Raw genomic sequence first — 16,430 nt, forward strand, 5'->3', positions numbered from 1 at the left:
CGTGACTGGTACAGTCCGCCAGGGGTGTGACTCGGGCAGAAATACCAAGAGGCAGGGGGATCAGGACACGGCTCTGCTTTCTTTCTCCATCTGTGTCTCAGTGTGAGCGGGGGCAACGAGCATTATATTGACCACGCGATCTGTTTCTTTGTTTTGCGCTCCAGACCCAACGCTGACCATGTGTGCAGACCCCGGCATGCCGCAGTTTGGGGTCCAGAACAATTCCCAGGGCTACCAGGTAATGAATGAGGTCAGCCAAGATCGGGCCTTCTGGCCTCCTGTCCCTTCCTGTCACTGTCAGCCTCAGGGGCCCTGGGCACTTCCGTGGAGCAGCACTAGTGGGGCCGAGACCTTGGAAGCTGGAGGAAGGAAGTGCTCCGTCCGTTTGAACTGAGCTGCACGGGGAGCACCCCTCAGAAGCGGGAGGGAGGTCACCCCAGTCCGAGAAGCTGGTGCAAAACACAGACACACACGCAGCTTCACAAACTCTTCCTGGAAACTGTGTCGTCAGGCGGGGCATTTGTGGAAATACAGAAATGAGTGAGACAGATGGACCTTGTGTCCTCAAAGGGCCCGTACCCAACCCACAGACACAGGGCTGAGACAGGGCAGCGGGACTGAGCAGCTGCCACACGGGGCACAGGCCCCTGCCCGGCAGGCTTGTCCCAGTAAGACGCAGGCTCCGTGGACACAGCTCAGAATGAGCTTCAGGAGAGCGAGGGCTCTGGACAGCCTGGGAGGGGCCCCTCTGAGCAGGAAACTGGAAAGCGGGAGTGGGGGTGTGTTCATGACTAGTAACTGGAGTTCAAGATGTGCCCAGGGTAATATCAGGGACTAACCTGGAAATGACAGGTTGGGATCTAGCCAAGGGATGTGATTTATTTACTCAGTCTGTATTCATTCGACACATATCTACTGCCATGAACTGTTCTAGATGCTAGGAATCCAGTGGGGACAAGACCAGCTAAGTGTCTGCTCTGAGGGACTCCCTGGCTGATAATTAACAAGATACCTCGTGAGAGCTATAAGCACTGCACACAATGTCATATAAAGGGGCGTGAAAGAGTGGGTTCCTATGTTAGGAAGCATAGTGAGAGGGAAGAGCCCTCCTAAACTTGAACTGTGGGCTCCCGAATGAGGTGGGCCAGCCCTGTGCAGAGCTGGCGGGCGTTCCTGGTGGGCGGAGCGGCCACTGTGCAGGAGCACCGAGATGGGAGGTTCTGAGCAGGTCAGAAGACCACAGAACCGGCCAGCCCATGAGTCAGAAGCAAGCGAGAGAGGTGGAGAGGAGCCAAAGGCTAGGCTAAGCTTGACAACAACGTGGCCCTGTCTTGTCAAGTTAAATATCCACACGTTCTAGGACTCAGGAGTCCCAACCCTAGAAACCAACCTCAGAGTCACTCTTGCACACGTTACCAAGAAATGGGACAAATAGTGGTCGAGTCACACAATGGCTTATTATACAGCAGTGAACATGAATGAACTGAAGCCCTCCCCAGTGCGGGTGAATCTTAGCAACACGATATTAAATGACAAAGGTAGTATGATATTATTTCTATCAGGATTAAAACCAAGAAAAACTTACATTGTTTAGAAATATATGTCCGAATATGTGATGGATTTTTTTTTTTTTTTTAACAAAGCAAGGAAATGAAAAGCACAAAATTCAAGGTAATGCCTGACCTGTGGTGGCGCAGTGGATAAAGCGTCGACCTGGAAATGCTGAGGTCGCCGGTTCGAAACCCTGGGCTTGCCTGGTCAAGGCACATATGGGAGTTGATGCTTCCAGCTCCTCCCCCCCTTCTCTCTCTGTCTCTCTCTCCTCTCTCTCTCCCTCTCTGTCTCTCTCTCTCTCTCCCTTCTCTCTCCTCTCTAAAATGAATAAATAAAAAAATTAAAAAAAAATAAAGTATATTCAGTGTACACAAATAAGAGAAAATTTTTAAAAAAAATTCAAGGTAATGGTGCCACAGAGGGAGCTGAGGAGCGGGGCGGGGAAGGAGCAAGCACCCCTACACATTGTTGAAAATGTTCTTCTAGCTCTTGAGTCGCATAGTGGGCTCAACCTCTAGTGTCCATTTTACTATTACAATTTATGTCCACATATGTTCCATGTATTCTTTTGTATGCAGCAAGTATCACATCATAATTTTTGAAGACAGAAAGTTCTAAGCTGGTCATGTAAGGCCTTGAGGCCACGATAGCATTTTGGATTTTATTCTAAATGCTGTGGGACCCTATTTGAAGGTGACACAGTCTGATCTGCCATTTGAACTGTCACTCGGGAAGCTGATGAGAGAATGGATCAGAGGGGGCTACGCATAGAGGCTGGACCGTGGGACACTGCTGCAGTAGCTCAGGAGGAGCGTGGGATGGGCGAGGGCAGTGACAGTGGATGTGGGGAGAAGTGAAGGGCTCAGAATGTGTTTCGTAGGTAGAATCAGGAGGACCAGCTGATGGATCAGACCAGAGGTTAAAGGAAAGAGGAATTGAGGGCGATGTGAGGTTTTTGATTTGCACAAGTGTGCGGATAAACAGCCATTTGCTGACTGAGATGATGAAATACAAAAGACGGACAGGTCGGGCATGGAGGAGGGGAGTGGGAATTAAGAGTTTCCTGCTATGTTAGAATCGGCTCCTGTAGGCGATAGAAACCCGTGAGTATCTTGAGCTGAGGAGTGCGGTCGAGTTGCACTTTAGGAAGCTGATGGGCAGCATTGTGCTGCGTGGGTTGGACAGGGAGAGATGGAGCTGGTGGTTTAGGACTGTGGAGCCCATGGGGAGGGGCTCGTGGATGGCGAGGGTGGGGAAAACAGCTGAGCGGAGGACACGCGGGAGGGAAGGCAGCTCTTCCGCTCAGCAGAGATGACAAACATGGCGTCAGACTCTCTAGGGCAGTGGTCCCCAACCTTTTTTGGGCCACGGACCAGTTTAATGTCAGAAAATATTTTCACGGACCGGCCTTTAGGGTGGGACGAATAAATGTATCAGGTGACCGAGGCAAGCGTCAAGAGTGAGTCTTAGACGGATGTAACAGAGGGAATCTGGTCATTTTTTAAAAATAAAACATCGTTCAGACTTAAATATAAAGAAAACGAAAATAATGTAAGTTATTTATTCTTTCTCTGCAGACCGGTACCAAATGGCTCACGGACTGGTACCGGTCCGTGGCCCGGGGGTTGGGGACCACTGCTCTAGGGGACATGTCTGTAAGGAAGACAGTCTCCCATCCTCATGGAACTCACAGTTCCATAGAAGAGACACACACATGTAATAATTCTATTTCGTGCAGTTCTTCACATTTTATCCAATGCTTCCACATCCGCCCTCACATTCGAGTGCCGCGGCATTCCAGCACGGTGTGGCGGGGCTGGCCCCCACTCCACACGCAGGAGGACTGAGGTGTAGTCTCATGCAGCCTGTCACCCAGTGAGTAAGCACAGGAGCCGGAACTGATATGAGGAGCTTCTGATTCAGCTCCAGGCACTCTGTCACACAGCAGAGTATGATGTGTCCCGTAAGAGCATGGCTCTGCGTGGGGTGTTGGGTGAGGCCGTGCTGAAGGGTAATAATATAAGCCACCTCAAAGCATAAATGAGATTTAACCAGGCAGAGACGTGGAAGAAGGGTGTGGCAGGCAGAGGCAATGGAAGGGGTGGGACCTGTGTCATGGGAAAGAAAGTAAGTGATCAAGTGACAGTTAGGAAGCGTGGCTGGATGGAAGGTGATGGTGGGATCTTTTGTCCTCGCCACAGGTCGGAAGCACAGTGCTCTTCCGCTGTCAAAAAGGTTATTTGCTTCAGGGGTCCACCACCAGGACCTGCCTGCCCAACCTGACCTGGAGCGGAACCCTGCCTGACTGTGTCCGTGAGTGCAGACGTCACCTGCATCCCAACACAATCCACTTGACAACACACTGTCTCCCCCTAGCTGGGCACCAGGACATGCCGTAACGGTCTGAATGACAGGGAGCTCCCACGTCTCACTGACACCACTATTGGTCTCTTTGTCATTGCCACTCCTTGGGGATTTGCAGAAAAGATTTTCACACAAAAGCCTTTCCGATCTTTGAGGGCAATTCTGAGGCCTTAGCAAAGTAAAACAGAACATCTTGCCAGTGGCAACAAAAACTAAACACTACCAAAGCCAGCCTTCAAGATGGAAGAGTTCAGGCTTTTGACCATAATTACCCATCATCCCTCAGGATAAGTGCTGCAGGCTGTGGTTCCCCCGGGGCTGATGAGCCAGAATCCACATGATCGCTGTCTTGGCCATTCCCATAGACTCCAGGGCTGGGATGTGGGAGGAGAGGTGGGGAGGAGATGCTAGACATGAGAGGGGCCCATGGGGGAAAGGAAAGAGATGTCCCTGCTAGGAACAGAATGTTCAAAAGACCTCCTGAAGACCCTGCTCTCTCCGGGTCTAATAATATCCTTCCTCTCCTCCAGCCCACCACTGCAAACAGCCAGAGACGCCAACCCATGCCAATGTCGGGGCCCTGGACTTGCCCTCCATGGGCTACACACTCATCTACTCCTGCCAGGAGGGCTTCTCCCTCAAGGGCGGCTCCGAGCACCGCACCTGCAAAGCAGACGGCAGCTGGACGGGCAAACCACCCATCTGCCTGGGTGAGTGTAGTGTGCCCTCGGGTGAGCCTCTCCGGGTGGGAGGCCAGAGGGGGCCGCTGAGCCTGAGAGGAGGCAGAAAAAGGAATGAAAGGAAGAGGATTTCCAGGAGCTGCTCCCTGCTGCTCATTTTCTGAGCTACGGAGCCTCTAGGAGCTGAAACCAGGGCAGTCCCAAGGGGCGCATGGTGAAGCCATCCCATCTGCTACCTTCTGCTGGAGCTCCAGCGCTCTCTCAGGGTAACACTAGGTCATCCGACAGAGACCATCCCTTTGCTTCACTAAACTAGATTAACGCATTATGCATATTTATAACCTTGACGAAATAGCACCCACTCACAGATCCCTCACATTACCAAGAGGTCAAAGACCTCCCTCCCCCTTTCGTGAATGTATTCATTCTCTATTTATTAAGAATTATCACTGTGCATGTCTGTGCTGGTAATGGAGAATTCGGAGGTAAAAGACCGAAATCCTGCCCTAAAGGAGCTCACATTTAGCCACAGAAGACAGATTAGCAGATATAACAGTACTTTCGGGGACATAGAGATGGGCTGAATGCTGTGGGGATGCGATAGAAGGGCACTAAATTCAGCCCTTAGGAGGAGGGAAGAAGTCAGGGAAGGCTTCCTAGAGAAGGTGGTGTGGATCCAGTCTTAAGAAACTGTCAAGGATAAATGGTCAGTGCGGTGCTGGAATAGCACGAAACTCCTTCTTACAGGTGATGAACTCGCCATACACCAGGCATTATTCTAAGTACTTTGTGTGTACTGACTCATTTATTCCTCGCAACCGTCCTGTGAGGCAGGTTCCATTCTTATTCCCCATGTAATTAATATATGAAGAAAGTGAGGCACAGATACGTTAAGTAACATGCCTGAGGTCACCAGCTGGTAAAGGGAAAGAACTGCGATTCATTCACTGAAGGTCTGGGTTCAGAACCCAAGCTCAGAAGTACCTTGATGTTCTGCCTCTGAGAGAGAGGCTTCCAGTTCAGGGTCTTCATTAGAGCCAGGATTTAATAACTGTCTTCTTGTATTTTCCTCATAGGAATTGTTGTAAATTTATTTTATTTAGGGAAAATAATATTTTTCCACATAATGATAATAATACAAGGTTTTATTTTTAGAGTATACTTATTTAAGCTTTTCTTACAGTAAAATATCCATAACATAAAATTTGCCATTTTAACTATTACGAAGTGTATAATTCAGGGGCTAATTAAATACGTGCGCAATATTGTACAACCATCACCACTATCCATTTCCAGAATTTTTCATCATCCCAAGCAGAACTCCATTAATCATTTTTCATTTCCCTAAAGTCCCTTATAACTTTTATTATACTTCTAGCTCTGTGAATTTGCCTATGCTGGATACCTCACATGAGTGGAATCATCTAACATTTGTTCTTTTGTATCTGTATTATTTCACCCAGCCTAATATTTTCAAGGTTTACCCATGATATGACATGTGTCAGAATGTCATTCCTTGTTATGCCTGAACAGTACTGCTTTCATAGGTATACCCCCTTTTTTTTTTTATCCATGTATCCACTATTGGACATTTAGGTGGTTTCCACTCTTTGGCTATTAGGAATAATGCTATGAACATAAATTTGCACATTTTATATGGACATATGTTTTTAATTCTCTTTGGTATAAATCTAGGAGTAACAGGATAACTCTATGTTTAACATTTTTAGACACTACCAAACAGTTTTTCAAACTGTCTGTACCATTTTACATTCCACCAGCAACGCACCAGGGTTCCTGTTTCTCTGTATCCTTGCCCAAACATGTTATTGTCCATCTTCTGTACAGCCATCCTCAGGGGGTGTAGAATAGTATCTCACTGTGGTTTTGAGTTACGTTTCCCTAATGCTAATGGTATTAAGCATCTTTTTTAATGTGTTTATTGACCATGTGTATATCTTCCTTGGAGAAATGTCTATTCATTTCACCATATTTAAACTGGGCTATTTGTCTTTTTATTGACATTTTTCTTTTTAGATTCTACACGTAAGTGACACCATATATAGTATTTGTCTTTCTCTGCATAATGTCCTCCAGATTTATCCACACTGTGGCAAATGTCAGAAGTGTACCTTCACGAAGTCACTGTGGAAAATCTCTCCGCAGCTTTTTGTAGTTCTGAACAGAAACTGAGCTCCGGAACTGGAAGGGTGTGCTAGAACTCTGTGGCCTCCCAAGGAGACAGTAGGGGAAGTCCATCCTGACTTGGTGACAGGGCAGATTTTTCTGTTGTTTCTCTGCAAAAGAGGAAAGATATTAACATTTATTGACTCTGACTTTCATGTCCATAACCTCATGTATCCTGCCCAGAACTATGAGGGATGTTTCAGCAGCAGGAGACAGGAACTGAGTGGTGAACTGACTTAGTCAAGGTTGCACAATCATTCAGCCGGGCGCTGGAGTCCGGACCTGGGCTGTCTGGCTCGGGCCCACAGCTGTGCCCTTGCCTTTGCTCATGAGGATTTCTCAGGCTCAACATCCCCACTCCAAGGGCGGAGAACACCCCCCTGAAACCCTATCAGGGCTCAAGAAACTTACTTTTAATCAGTGCAAAGTCTTCCTTCAAGCATCTGGGAGAAAAGCAGAGTCCAGGACAGGTATTTGCAACCCAGGATCCTCAGTGAGGGGCATTTAGGGGATCTGTGGAGCAGGGTGGGAAATAGCATCTTTATTGTCCTTTACCTCTTACTGAAGTGTAGCATTTTCTTTAATTTGGAATGTGGACAAAATCCTGTAGTAGTGTTAGCAATGCTTGTGACATTGTCACCATTAAACATGGCAGATTTTCATATTATCTTACAGTTCTTACTCATATCATGAAATAGTGTTTATGTTCCTGACTAGTTCAAGATTATAGTAGTTACTAGACTCACTGCTTGATCCTGTTATTTGATACAGTAATAAAGAACTATATGGCCTGACCAGGCAGTGGCACAGTGGATAGAGTGTCAGCTTGGGACATTGAGGACCCAGGTTCAAGACTCCAAGGTCACTGACTTAAGCGAGGGCTCACCAGCTTGAGCACAGGGTCTTCAATTTAAGTGTGGGATCGTAGACATGACCCCATGGTCACTGGCTTGAGCCCAAAGGTCACTGGTGTAAAGCCCAAGGCTTCTGGCTTGAGCAAGGGGTCACTGACTTGGATGGAGCCCTTCAGTCAAGGCATGTATGAGAAGCAATCAATGAACAACTAAGGTGCTACAACTATGAGTTGATGCTTCTCATCTCTCTCCCTTCCTGTCTGTCGATACCTGTCTGTCCCTCTCTTTCTCTCTTTAAAAAAAAAAAAGAACTATATGTAATTATATCTTAATTCCTTGTTTAATATGACTATAATTGATATGGTGGAGTTCCTCTGTAACTCTTTATATTTTATCATTCTGAGAGGGACCCATAGCATCACCAGATGATGATCAGAGCAGCCCACCTCCTGGTCTAAGAGGATAAATCCAAAGCAAGATCTCAAAGAGCCCACTGAACTAATGTCAAAGAGGTAGCCACTATTTTATCAACAGACTGCAGACCAGAGGCTGATCCTGTTTTCTCCCATTCTCTCTCCCCAGCAGAGGTCCGGCCCAGTGGAAGACCCATCAACACTGCCCGTGAGCCGCCACTCACCCAAGCCTCAGGTGTGTACGGATCAGATCTTTGGCTGAAGAAATGTGTTGGTTCCTTTGCCTCGTTACCCAGAAATGAGTTTCTGAGTATCCAATGGAGGGGTATGAAAACTATCAATAGAGCCAAACAGGTTTCCCTTCCACCTCCCAACCCCAGGCCGACTTCAGGAGGAGGTAAGCCTGAAGGAAGCAAAAATCTCATGTCACCCAGGAGAAGAATCCAAGGTTTCCCAAAACCATGTCCAGAGCTTTGGGCTCTGGAGCTGTTGATACCAACCCCCACCCTCCACCCCAGGCCCAGCACCAGGCAGCGTGCGGTCGGTCGTGCAGACACACCGACCGGGTCCTGGCTAGGGAGCCTTCTGGAAATGGTGACATTTTCAAAACAGGTATTGAGTCTTTCAAAGTGTGATGACCAGAGCTGGACACAGAGCTCCAGGTCTGCCTGACCGACGGAAAGCTATCCTATACTAGCCTAGCCTGCTCTGAACCCTGTCGTTGTATTAATACATGCACTGCGCAGGAAACAAGACTAGATTTGATGTCACAAACAGCTTTTCCATTTTGCTCACTGACCAACTGTGTCCTTGGGCAAATGAGTGTCACTTCTTGAGCTTTGGTTTACCTTTTGGTGAAATAGGGACTATAACTCTTGCCTTAGAGAATATGATAAGGATAAATAACAATTTTAGTACCTATGGCTCATTAGGTGTTTTTATTTGCCTGACATCATGTGATAACAAATTTGCAACCTTAGATCACTTAACCCCTGTAATAACTCTGATGAGATAGGTGAGATGGCCCCCATTTACAGAAGTACAGGTGTGGCCTACAGGTGAGGAAGTTGAGGCTCTTGCATTTGACCAAACCACTGAGAAGTTACAGCCAAGATGAGAACCCAGACCCGTCTGATGTCATTAGCCCACGTCCCGTCTGCCACATGGTGCTGACATACTGCTTTTCTCCCTCTTCTCTTTTTCCCTTCCTTCATCTTTTGAACCTCCTCCTTTCTTCTCTTCTCTTCTTTCTCTTTCTCTCTCTGCTTTCTAGTTCCCTCTTTCTCTCCCTTTCTTATTTGTTTTCTCCTTTTTTCTTACCTACCTCCTCTCCCTTCCCCTCCATTCATTCACCCTGAGGGGCAAGAGGGCCACAGGAGGGCCGGAGCACACCCCCACCCTCCCCCGGGTTCAGGTTTGGGAGAACAGTCTCGGCCCGAACGGGGCAGGTGGCCTCAATTCTGCCAGCACACTTGAAACCCCTCTCGTATCCCTTTCTCCATTCCTCTAGTTCCTGGGGACGTCTTTGCCAAGAATTCCCTGTGGAAAGGGGCCTACGAGTACCAGGGGAAGAAGCAGCCGGCCATGCTCAGGGTGACGGGCTTCCAGGCTGTCAGCAGCAAGGTCAACGCCACCATGATCGACCACAGCGGCGTGGAGTTGCACTTGGCTGGTGAGGAGCAGGCCGCCTCTGCGAAAGCCGGGGGTGACTGAGGGCGGAGGGCGCATGCCCTTTGCGAGGATGAGTCTGCCGTCATTGCTTTATACTGTCGGGGGGCGGGGGGGAGGCTCAGAGCCAGCTGGTGAGCAGGGCAAAGATGTGAACATTTGTCTTTGTTTACATGATAAACATGCCAGAGACCAAAAGGAAATGACTAGATGACGAACAGTAGTAACTTGAGCATACAAAGGACTCTGAGACATAAAGAGAAAAGAGACTCATAGCCCTAAAACTGAACCAGACACGGGGGGCAGAGGACCCCAGAAGCCAAAGTACAGGCGGTCAGTAAACAAGAAAACGTGTTTTTCTTCAGTAATCACAAAAATCAAAGTAAATACCAAATGTCATTTTCTACTTTGCCCACTAAGATTTTATTTTTTAGGTTTTTTTGGGGGGGGTATTTTTCTGAAGCTGGAAACAGGGAGGCGGTCAGACAGACTCCCGCATGTGCCCAACTGGGATCCACCCGGCATGCCCACCAGGGGGCGATGCTCTGCCCATCTGGGGCGTCGCTCTGTTGCACGCAGAGCCACTCTAGTGCCTGGGGCAGAGGCCACAGAGCCATCCTCAGCGCCCGGGCCATCTTTACTCTAATGGAGCCTCGGCTGCGGGATGGGAAGAGAGAGACAGAGAGGAAGGAGAGGGGGAGGGGTGGAGAAGCAGATGGGTGCTTCTCCTGTGTGCCCTGGCCAGGAATCGAACCTGGGACTCCTGCACGCCAGGCTGATGCTCTACCACTGAGCCAACCGGCCAGGGCCGTAAGATTTTATTTTTTAAGTGATAAACTTTAGTGCAGGTCAAGCTCCACGGAAGGCCCTGAGACAGTGCTTGTCAAAGTATGTAGAAAGGAGTACTGTTCCAGAAAACAGCTTGGCAATGCGCATCAAGATCCTTGAAAATGATTGGACCCATGAATTCAGAATTCATAGCATAAGAAATAGTTACAGATGGAGTCAAGCACTTATAAATATAGGACACTCACAGGGCTATTCATATTACATAAATGGAAATATCTAAAAATAAAGAAATGGGTATATTAATTATAGTATATCTGCTGGATAAAATGTTGTGTCAATTTTAGAAGAACTACATCCACTATAATGCATTTCAAATGTGACTCCAGCTTTTAAAAGAAAAAAAGAATTATATTTATAACACCAAAATGGTAACAGTGGCTATTTCTCGGTAGTGAGATCAAGAGTGATTTTTTTTTCCTTCATGCATCTCTGCTGTTTTCAAAATTTACCCAACTTTTGATCCTTCTATAATCAGAAAACTGATTACCATAGGAAAAAAGTATTTACTGAAAAGATGGATAGATACATGACCGCACAAGTGAAGGAGTGCCCACACTAACACAAGCCCACACACATTCGCAGCCCTTCGTCCATGCACGCACACACAAACACAAGCAAACGTTCCCATTCACTCTTCTGCTCTAGGTCAGAGGTCGGGAACCTTTTTGGCTGAGAGAGCCATGAATGCCACATATTTTAAAATGTAATTCCATGAGAGCCATATAATGACACATGTATGTTACATATTATCCAATAAAAATTTGGTGTTGTCCCAGAGGACAGCTGTGATTGGCTCCAGCCACCCGCAACCATGAACATGAGCAGTAGGAAATGAATGGATTGTAATACATGAGAATGTTTTCTATTTTTGACGTTATTTTTTTTTAATTAAAGATTTGTCTGCGAGCCAGATGCAGCCATCAAAAGAGCCACATCTGGCTCACAAGCCATAGGTTCCCGACCCCTGTCTTAGAGAGTCCTAAACATGTCCACAGACTCCCGGATACGTCACTCATGCATTCCTGCATGCACTGGATTGTAAGCACACCCACACATTAGCTGCCGCGTTCACAGACAAAACCATACTCACTCTATTCCCACACGCACATGTGTAAACAGGGTCACAGTCACGGGCCAGTAATCCATTGTCTATTAATGCACGTGCACACTCTTGCATGCGCTCACGGTCAGCCTACACATACTCCCCGGGAGCACTGCCCTTACCCACCTACAGTTAGTTGTGCACGGAGTGCTCATAGCAGCACCCACACGTGAAATCCCACACAGACGCTCACACCCGCCAACCCACAAATTCAGATTTTGAAATTCTCCCCGATCTTTCAAGTATACGCTCTGCACTTTATTTCTTTTCTCAGGAATTTACAAGAAAGAAGATTTCCATCTCCTCCTCCAGGTTTACCAGATCACAGGGCCTGTGGAGATCTTTGTGAATAAGTTCAAAGATGATCACTGGGCTCTAGACGGGCATGTAAGTTCAGCAAATCTCACTCTCATCTCACTGGGTCCCTAGACTCCTGTGCCCTCGGCCCACCCCGAGCCCCAGGGCGCTGGCAGGGAAGAGGAGGGGAGAAGAAGGTGGGAACTCCTGGGATCCACACGGAGACCTGGGAGGAGGTTTTCTGTAAGGCTGGAACTGGGAGCCGGGGAGTCCTCGCCGGCTAGTGAAGGGGGCAAAGGAAAGAATAAAGAGAGCCAGGAGGCTGGGAGTCCAGAAGGTCGGAACATCTGTGCGAGATGGAGTAGGTTCCGATGTTACAGCCAAAAGCGAGGAATTGGAGGTGTGTGAGTGAATGCAAGCGAGTTAAAGGCCGTGGTGAGGTGGTGGGAGCTGGGAGCAGGGGGCGAGTCCCCAGTGACTACCTCAAACATCTACTCACATTTAAGGATGGGATTGTGCGTGATTCAGCACAGCTCGGGAGACCGCGAAATGGGGGAAGGGATACAACTTCCTTGCATTCCCTGCTGTGAAGGGCTTGCTACATTGTAGGGCATCCTTGAGGTGGAAGTCCGGTCCCCAGGGCGGCTCCTGGGCCCATACCTTCTGATTTCACTGGTAGTAGAGTTGAGCCTGTCGCATCCTGGGCTTCCCTGGGTCAGACTTCTGAAGCTAGAGGAAGGAGAGTGGAAAGGAGGGAGAGGTCATGGTGGCCGGAGTAGCAGAGAGCTGAGGAGTCAGGGTACGACCTCCTGGACAAGACTAGCTAGCTGGTGGAGGACCGTGACTTTAGCGACTTCACTTTATAAACACATAAAGAGAAGCCATGGCTTCTCCGGGGGCGGACACAGACAGTTCATGTCTTGGTATTCTCGGGTGTGTCCTGTGGACCCCTTTGGGTGTCCAAATCTTGACCGGCTTCAGTAATTCAAACGCTTGCTGGGACAACAGACCCCACCATGCTGGGAGGGTTGGCAGAGGTGAGAGGAACGAGGGTCTGAGCTGGGAGATGAAGCCGGGAGTGCCCGCAGGGGCTAGACAACAGTGGAGCTCTGCAGGGCCTGGAACAGCTGCCTAGGATGACAGCCAACCACAGAGCCCACTGCTGTGTCACTCCGAGCTTGTCTGGGGGGACAGGTGAAGAGTCAGCCTAGAGCACCGTAGACAGAGGGCGCCAGCCTGGGGCGGGAGCGGACTTGGGAGGCACACCGCAGCGCCAGCACCCTCAGGGCACGCCCTCAGCGGAGCCGCCCACGCAGCATGTCTGAGCGCGGGGCCTGTTCACGAGCCTCGTGGAGGCAAGCGGCAGAGGTTCCGAGTTATGTTCCCGATTACACCCCCCCCCCCCCCCGCGAAAAAAACTTGTAGCTAACAGAACTGTGATGAACTCTTCAAACTATGTTAAATCTGCTACGTCCCTTTTAATCGAGGTTTGGTCTGTTCCGCGGTACTCTAAAAGTCAGTTCTTCATGACAGTTACAATAGCTAACACCTACCTAGGGCCTGTTGAGCATTGTAAGTGTTTCATCTATATTAACTCATTTAATCTTCACAGACACCCTAAGACACAAGTACTGTTATTGTTCCTGTTTGACAGATGAGACACTGAAGCACAGACAGGTTCAATGATTTGACAAGTGGGCAATAAAAATGTCTCCCTGCCTCCTACAAGCCGTGGGTGCCCCTGCCCACCCCCAGCACTCAGTCATGCTCTGCCTGTGCCTGGGTGTGACAGTCACTGTCTGTGTGTCGGGGCGAGGGGCAGGAGGGTGAATGAACCCGGTGGGCCGGCGACACGTGGCTATGAGTGTGTGTCCCCTGTGTGCTTGTGCGTGCCTCCCACCTGACTCTGCTCCCACCGTCACAGGTCTCCTCGGAGTCTTCTGGAGGCACCTTCATCTACCAAGGCTCCGTCAAGGGCCATGGCTTTGGGCAGTTCGGCTTTCAGAGACTCGGTAACTAGCACTTGTCCCCTGGAAGCGTGAGCCCGTGGGTGTGGAGAAGAAACGTGTATATTGGGGTGGAGGGTAGGGGATTGGAGACAATCAGTAGTCTAAGACAGGAGTTCTTCATCTTTTTTGGATTAGGGATGCCTTTGAGAGTCTGATAAACATTATGGAAGAGCTCTCCAGAAATAAGCACAATATGTAACACATTCAGCCTTTGTCAGGTTCATGCTCAGCTTTTGAGCTGAGAGCCCCCAGCTTAAGGGGCACTAGGTCTCAAGCCCCCTGCAGTACTGTCTGGCCAGCCCTCGGGGCATTACCCAGACATCCCTAAGCACTAAGACGTGGGGTTCCCGGGGTGCCTTTATCTGTGCTGTCCTTTCCTCACGCATGTCCCGGAGGTTGGTGTTGCAGTCCTCATTGTACAGACAAGAGAACTGGGTGTCAAGGAGGCTGCCTTCCCTTGCTCTCCCTGTCACCTTCACCAAGCATGCTCCATGTCACCCATGTCCAGCATCCTCACTCTAGAGACTGGCCTTGACCCAGACCCTCTGGGGGCCCAGCCTCAGACTGTAATGGGGGGAGGGTTCTGGTTTCTTGGGAGTGGTACAAGGGGAGACAGGAGGCAGTCCTGGTGCTCCAGAGCCTGCTCTGTATCCCTGGTGCTGACGTCGCCTGTCGCCAGGGTCCCCTGCTGGCAGAGGCAGTCCCTTGCATGTTCTCACAGCTCTTGACCTCCAGAAAGCTTCTCCTTGTCTTAAGTGGAAATTTGCTTCCCTGTTGTCCCCACTCCACCCTCCTTGTCCCCAAGAGCTCCTCTTAGCTCTGCTCTCTTGAGCTGTGTGGAGTAAGACCCCTATCCTCCTTGCAGCAGTCCTTCAAATACCTGACCCCTCAGCCTGAAACACTGCAGAGACCGCAGGAAGCCCCCGTTCTCATTCTGGCTTCCAGCTGACGCCCTGTCTCCTGAGAAGGACCCGCCCCTCCCCCCCTCAGTTAGGTGGGGGGCACTAAATGGACTATGTTGTCCAGCTGTGTTCTTCTGAGCCCCCCCCCCGCCTTGTTCAGGGGGCGCTGGAGAGGAAGGGAGGCCCTCCAGAGGCAGAAACTCCAGGGTGCTCTCTCCCACTTCCACCAGAGCAGGTCCACGTGCATCCATTTCATATTTTGGCTTCCTTGTGAACTTCTCAAGGGCTGCATTCTTTTAAGATTTTATTCTGAGGCATAGTTTGAAGTCCACCTGCAGATTGGCTTCCCCAGGCCTGAACGCTGTCCTCTGCATACGATATAACCAGTACCCCTGGGCCCCTGCTCCCCGGGAAGGTCTGAGTGCGAGCGGAAGGCAGGTGGGTGGACTATGGGCACCCAGGCCTCTCCCAGCTGAGCTGGATGGAGAGGGTAACATCCCAAGCCGCAGCCGCACTTCCCAATAGTGGCCGCTAGGGGCCGCACACTCAGACTGTGTCTCCGTGACCTGAGGTTTATGCTTTGGGACTTGCAGACCTCAGGCTGCTGGAGTCAGACCCCGAGTCCATCGGCCGCCACTTTGCTTCCAACAGCAGCTCGGTGGCAGCCGCAATCCTGGTGCCTTTCATCGCCCTCATCATTGCAGGCTTTGTGCTCTATCTCTACAAGCACAGGTACAGTGAAGGAACAAGGCATGGGGGCGGGAGGATGACAAGACACAGGCCAGGCCCTCTCCTGGACCCCAGCCCACCCCCTCCTCTCTACCTCCCTCTCCCTCTGCCCTACTTTGAACCCCTGAGTCTCTCCTCTTTTTATGTCCTGGTCACTCTCCTGTTCCCAGGAGAAGACCCAAAGTTCCGTACAATGGCTATGCTGGCCACGAGAACACAAATGTCCGGGCTACGTTCGAGAACCCCATGTATGACCGCAACATCCAGCCCACAGACATCATGGCCACCGAGGCGGAGTTCACTGTCAGCACAGTGTGTACAGCAGTATAGCCACCAGGCCTGCTGCCACGCGCGGCTACCGAGAGCCCTGCCTCCAGCCGCCGGTGAGAAGGGCACAGGGGCGGGCACCCTTCAGCATCTATCCTAAACAAGTATTTAACGATAGAGGAGCAATTACTCCAGTGGGATCATTTTAACACGCCAGACTTGTGAGATTTTATCGTTAAGCTCCATCTTGACGTTTTCCTACTCAGAACTCTCCCAGATGGGAAGCAATAAAGAAAAAGTAAAATCTCCTCTGGTGACAAACATCAGGGCTTACAGGTGATCAGTAATGACTCTGAACTTTGAGCTGCAGAATTATTAAAATAGGAGAAAACTAAGAATGTCCCATGACCTGCACACACCCCCACCCCCACTCCATGTCAGGGGTTCTGCTGGGTCTCAGCTACCTGTGTGCCATCTGGGTCATCTGGGGTAAGTGGCTCCCAGGTTAAGCCCCCAGCATTGCCCCTCACCAGCCTCCAGGGCCTAGGAACATTC

The 16,430-nt window shown here is 49.7% G+C and overlaps 1 protein-coding gene across 2 annotated transcripts in view; it reads left to right on the forward strand.

The window, feature by feature from the left end:
* Positions 1-15,970, forward strand: part of CSMD2 (CUB and Sushi multiple domains 2) — a 606,087-nt gene extending 590,117 nt beyond the window's left edge. Inside the window, exons 62-70 of one of the 2 annotated variants that reach the window (XM_066269721.1) lie at positions 165-238; positions 3,756-3,867; positions 4,449-4,628; positions 8,222-8,287; positions 9,563-9,724; positions 11,946-12,058; positions 13,893-13,980; positions 15,473-15,611; positions 15,779-15,970. In XM_066269721.1, the coding sequence (XP_066125818.1) occupies positions 165-238; positions 3,756-3,867; positions 4,449-4,628; positions 8,222-8,287; positions 9,563-9,724; positions 11,946-12,058; positions 13,893-13,980; positions 15,473-15,611; positions 15,779-15,938 (1,094 nt within the window). In that variant the 3' untranslated portion in view covers positions 15,939-15,970. The remainder of the gene's footprint in view (positions 1-164; positions 239-3,755; positions 3,868-4,448; positions 4,629-8,221; positions 8,288-9,562; positions 9,725-11,945; positions 12,059-13,892; positions 13,981-15,472; positions 15,612-15,778) is intronic. The other variant, XM_066269723.1, reaches the window with a different exon arrangement.
* Positions 15,971-16,430: the final 460 nt, after the last annotated feature.

This window comes from Saccopteryx bilineata, chromosome 3 (genome assembly GCF_036850765.1).
Source record: "Saccopteryx bilineata isolate mSacBil1 chromosome 3, mSacBil1_pri_phased_curated, whole genome shotgun sequence".
Taxonomy (NCBI): domain Eukaryota; kingdom Metazoa; phylum Chordata; class Mammalia; order Chiroptera; family Emballonuridae; genus Saccopteryx; species Saccopteryx bilineata.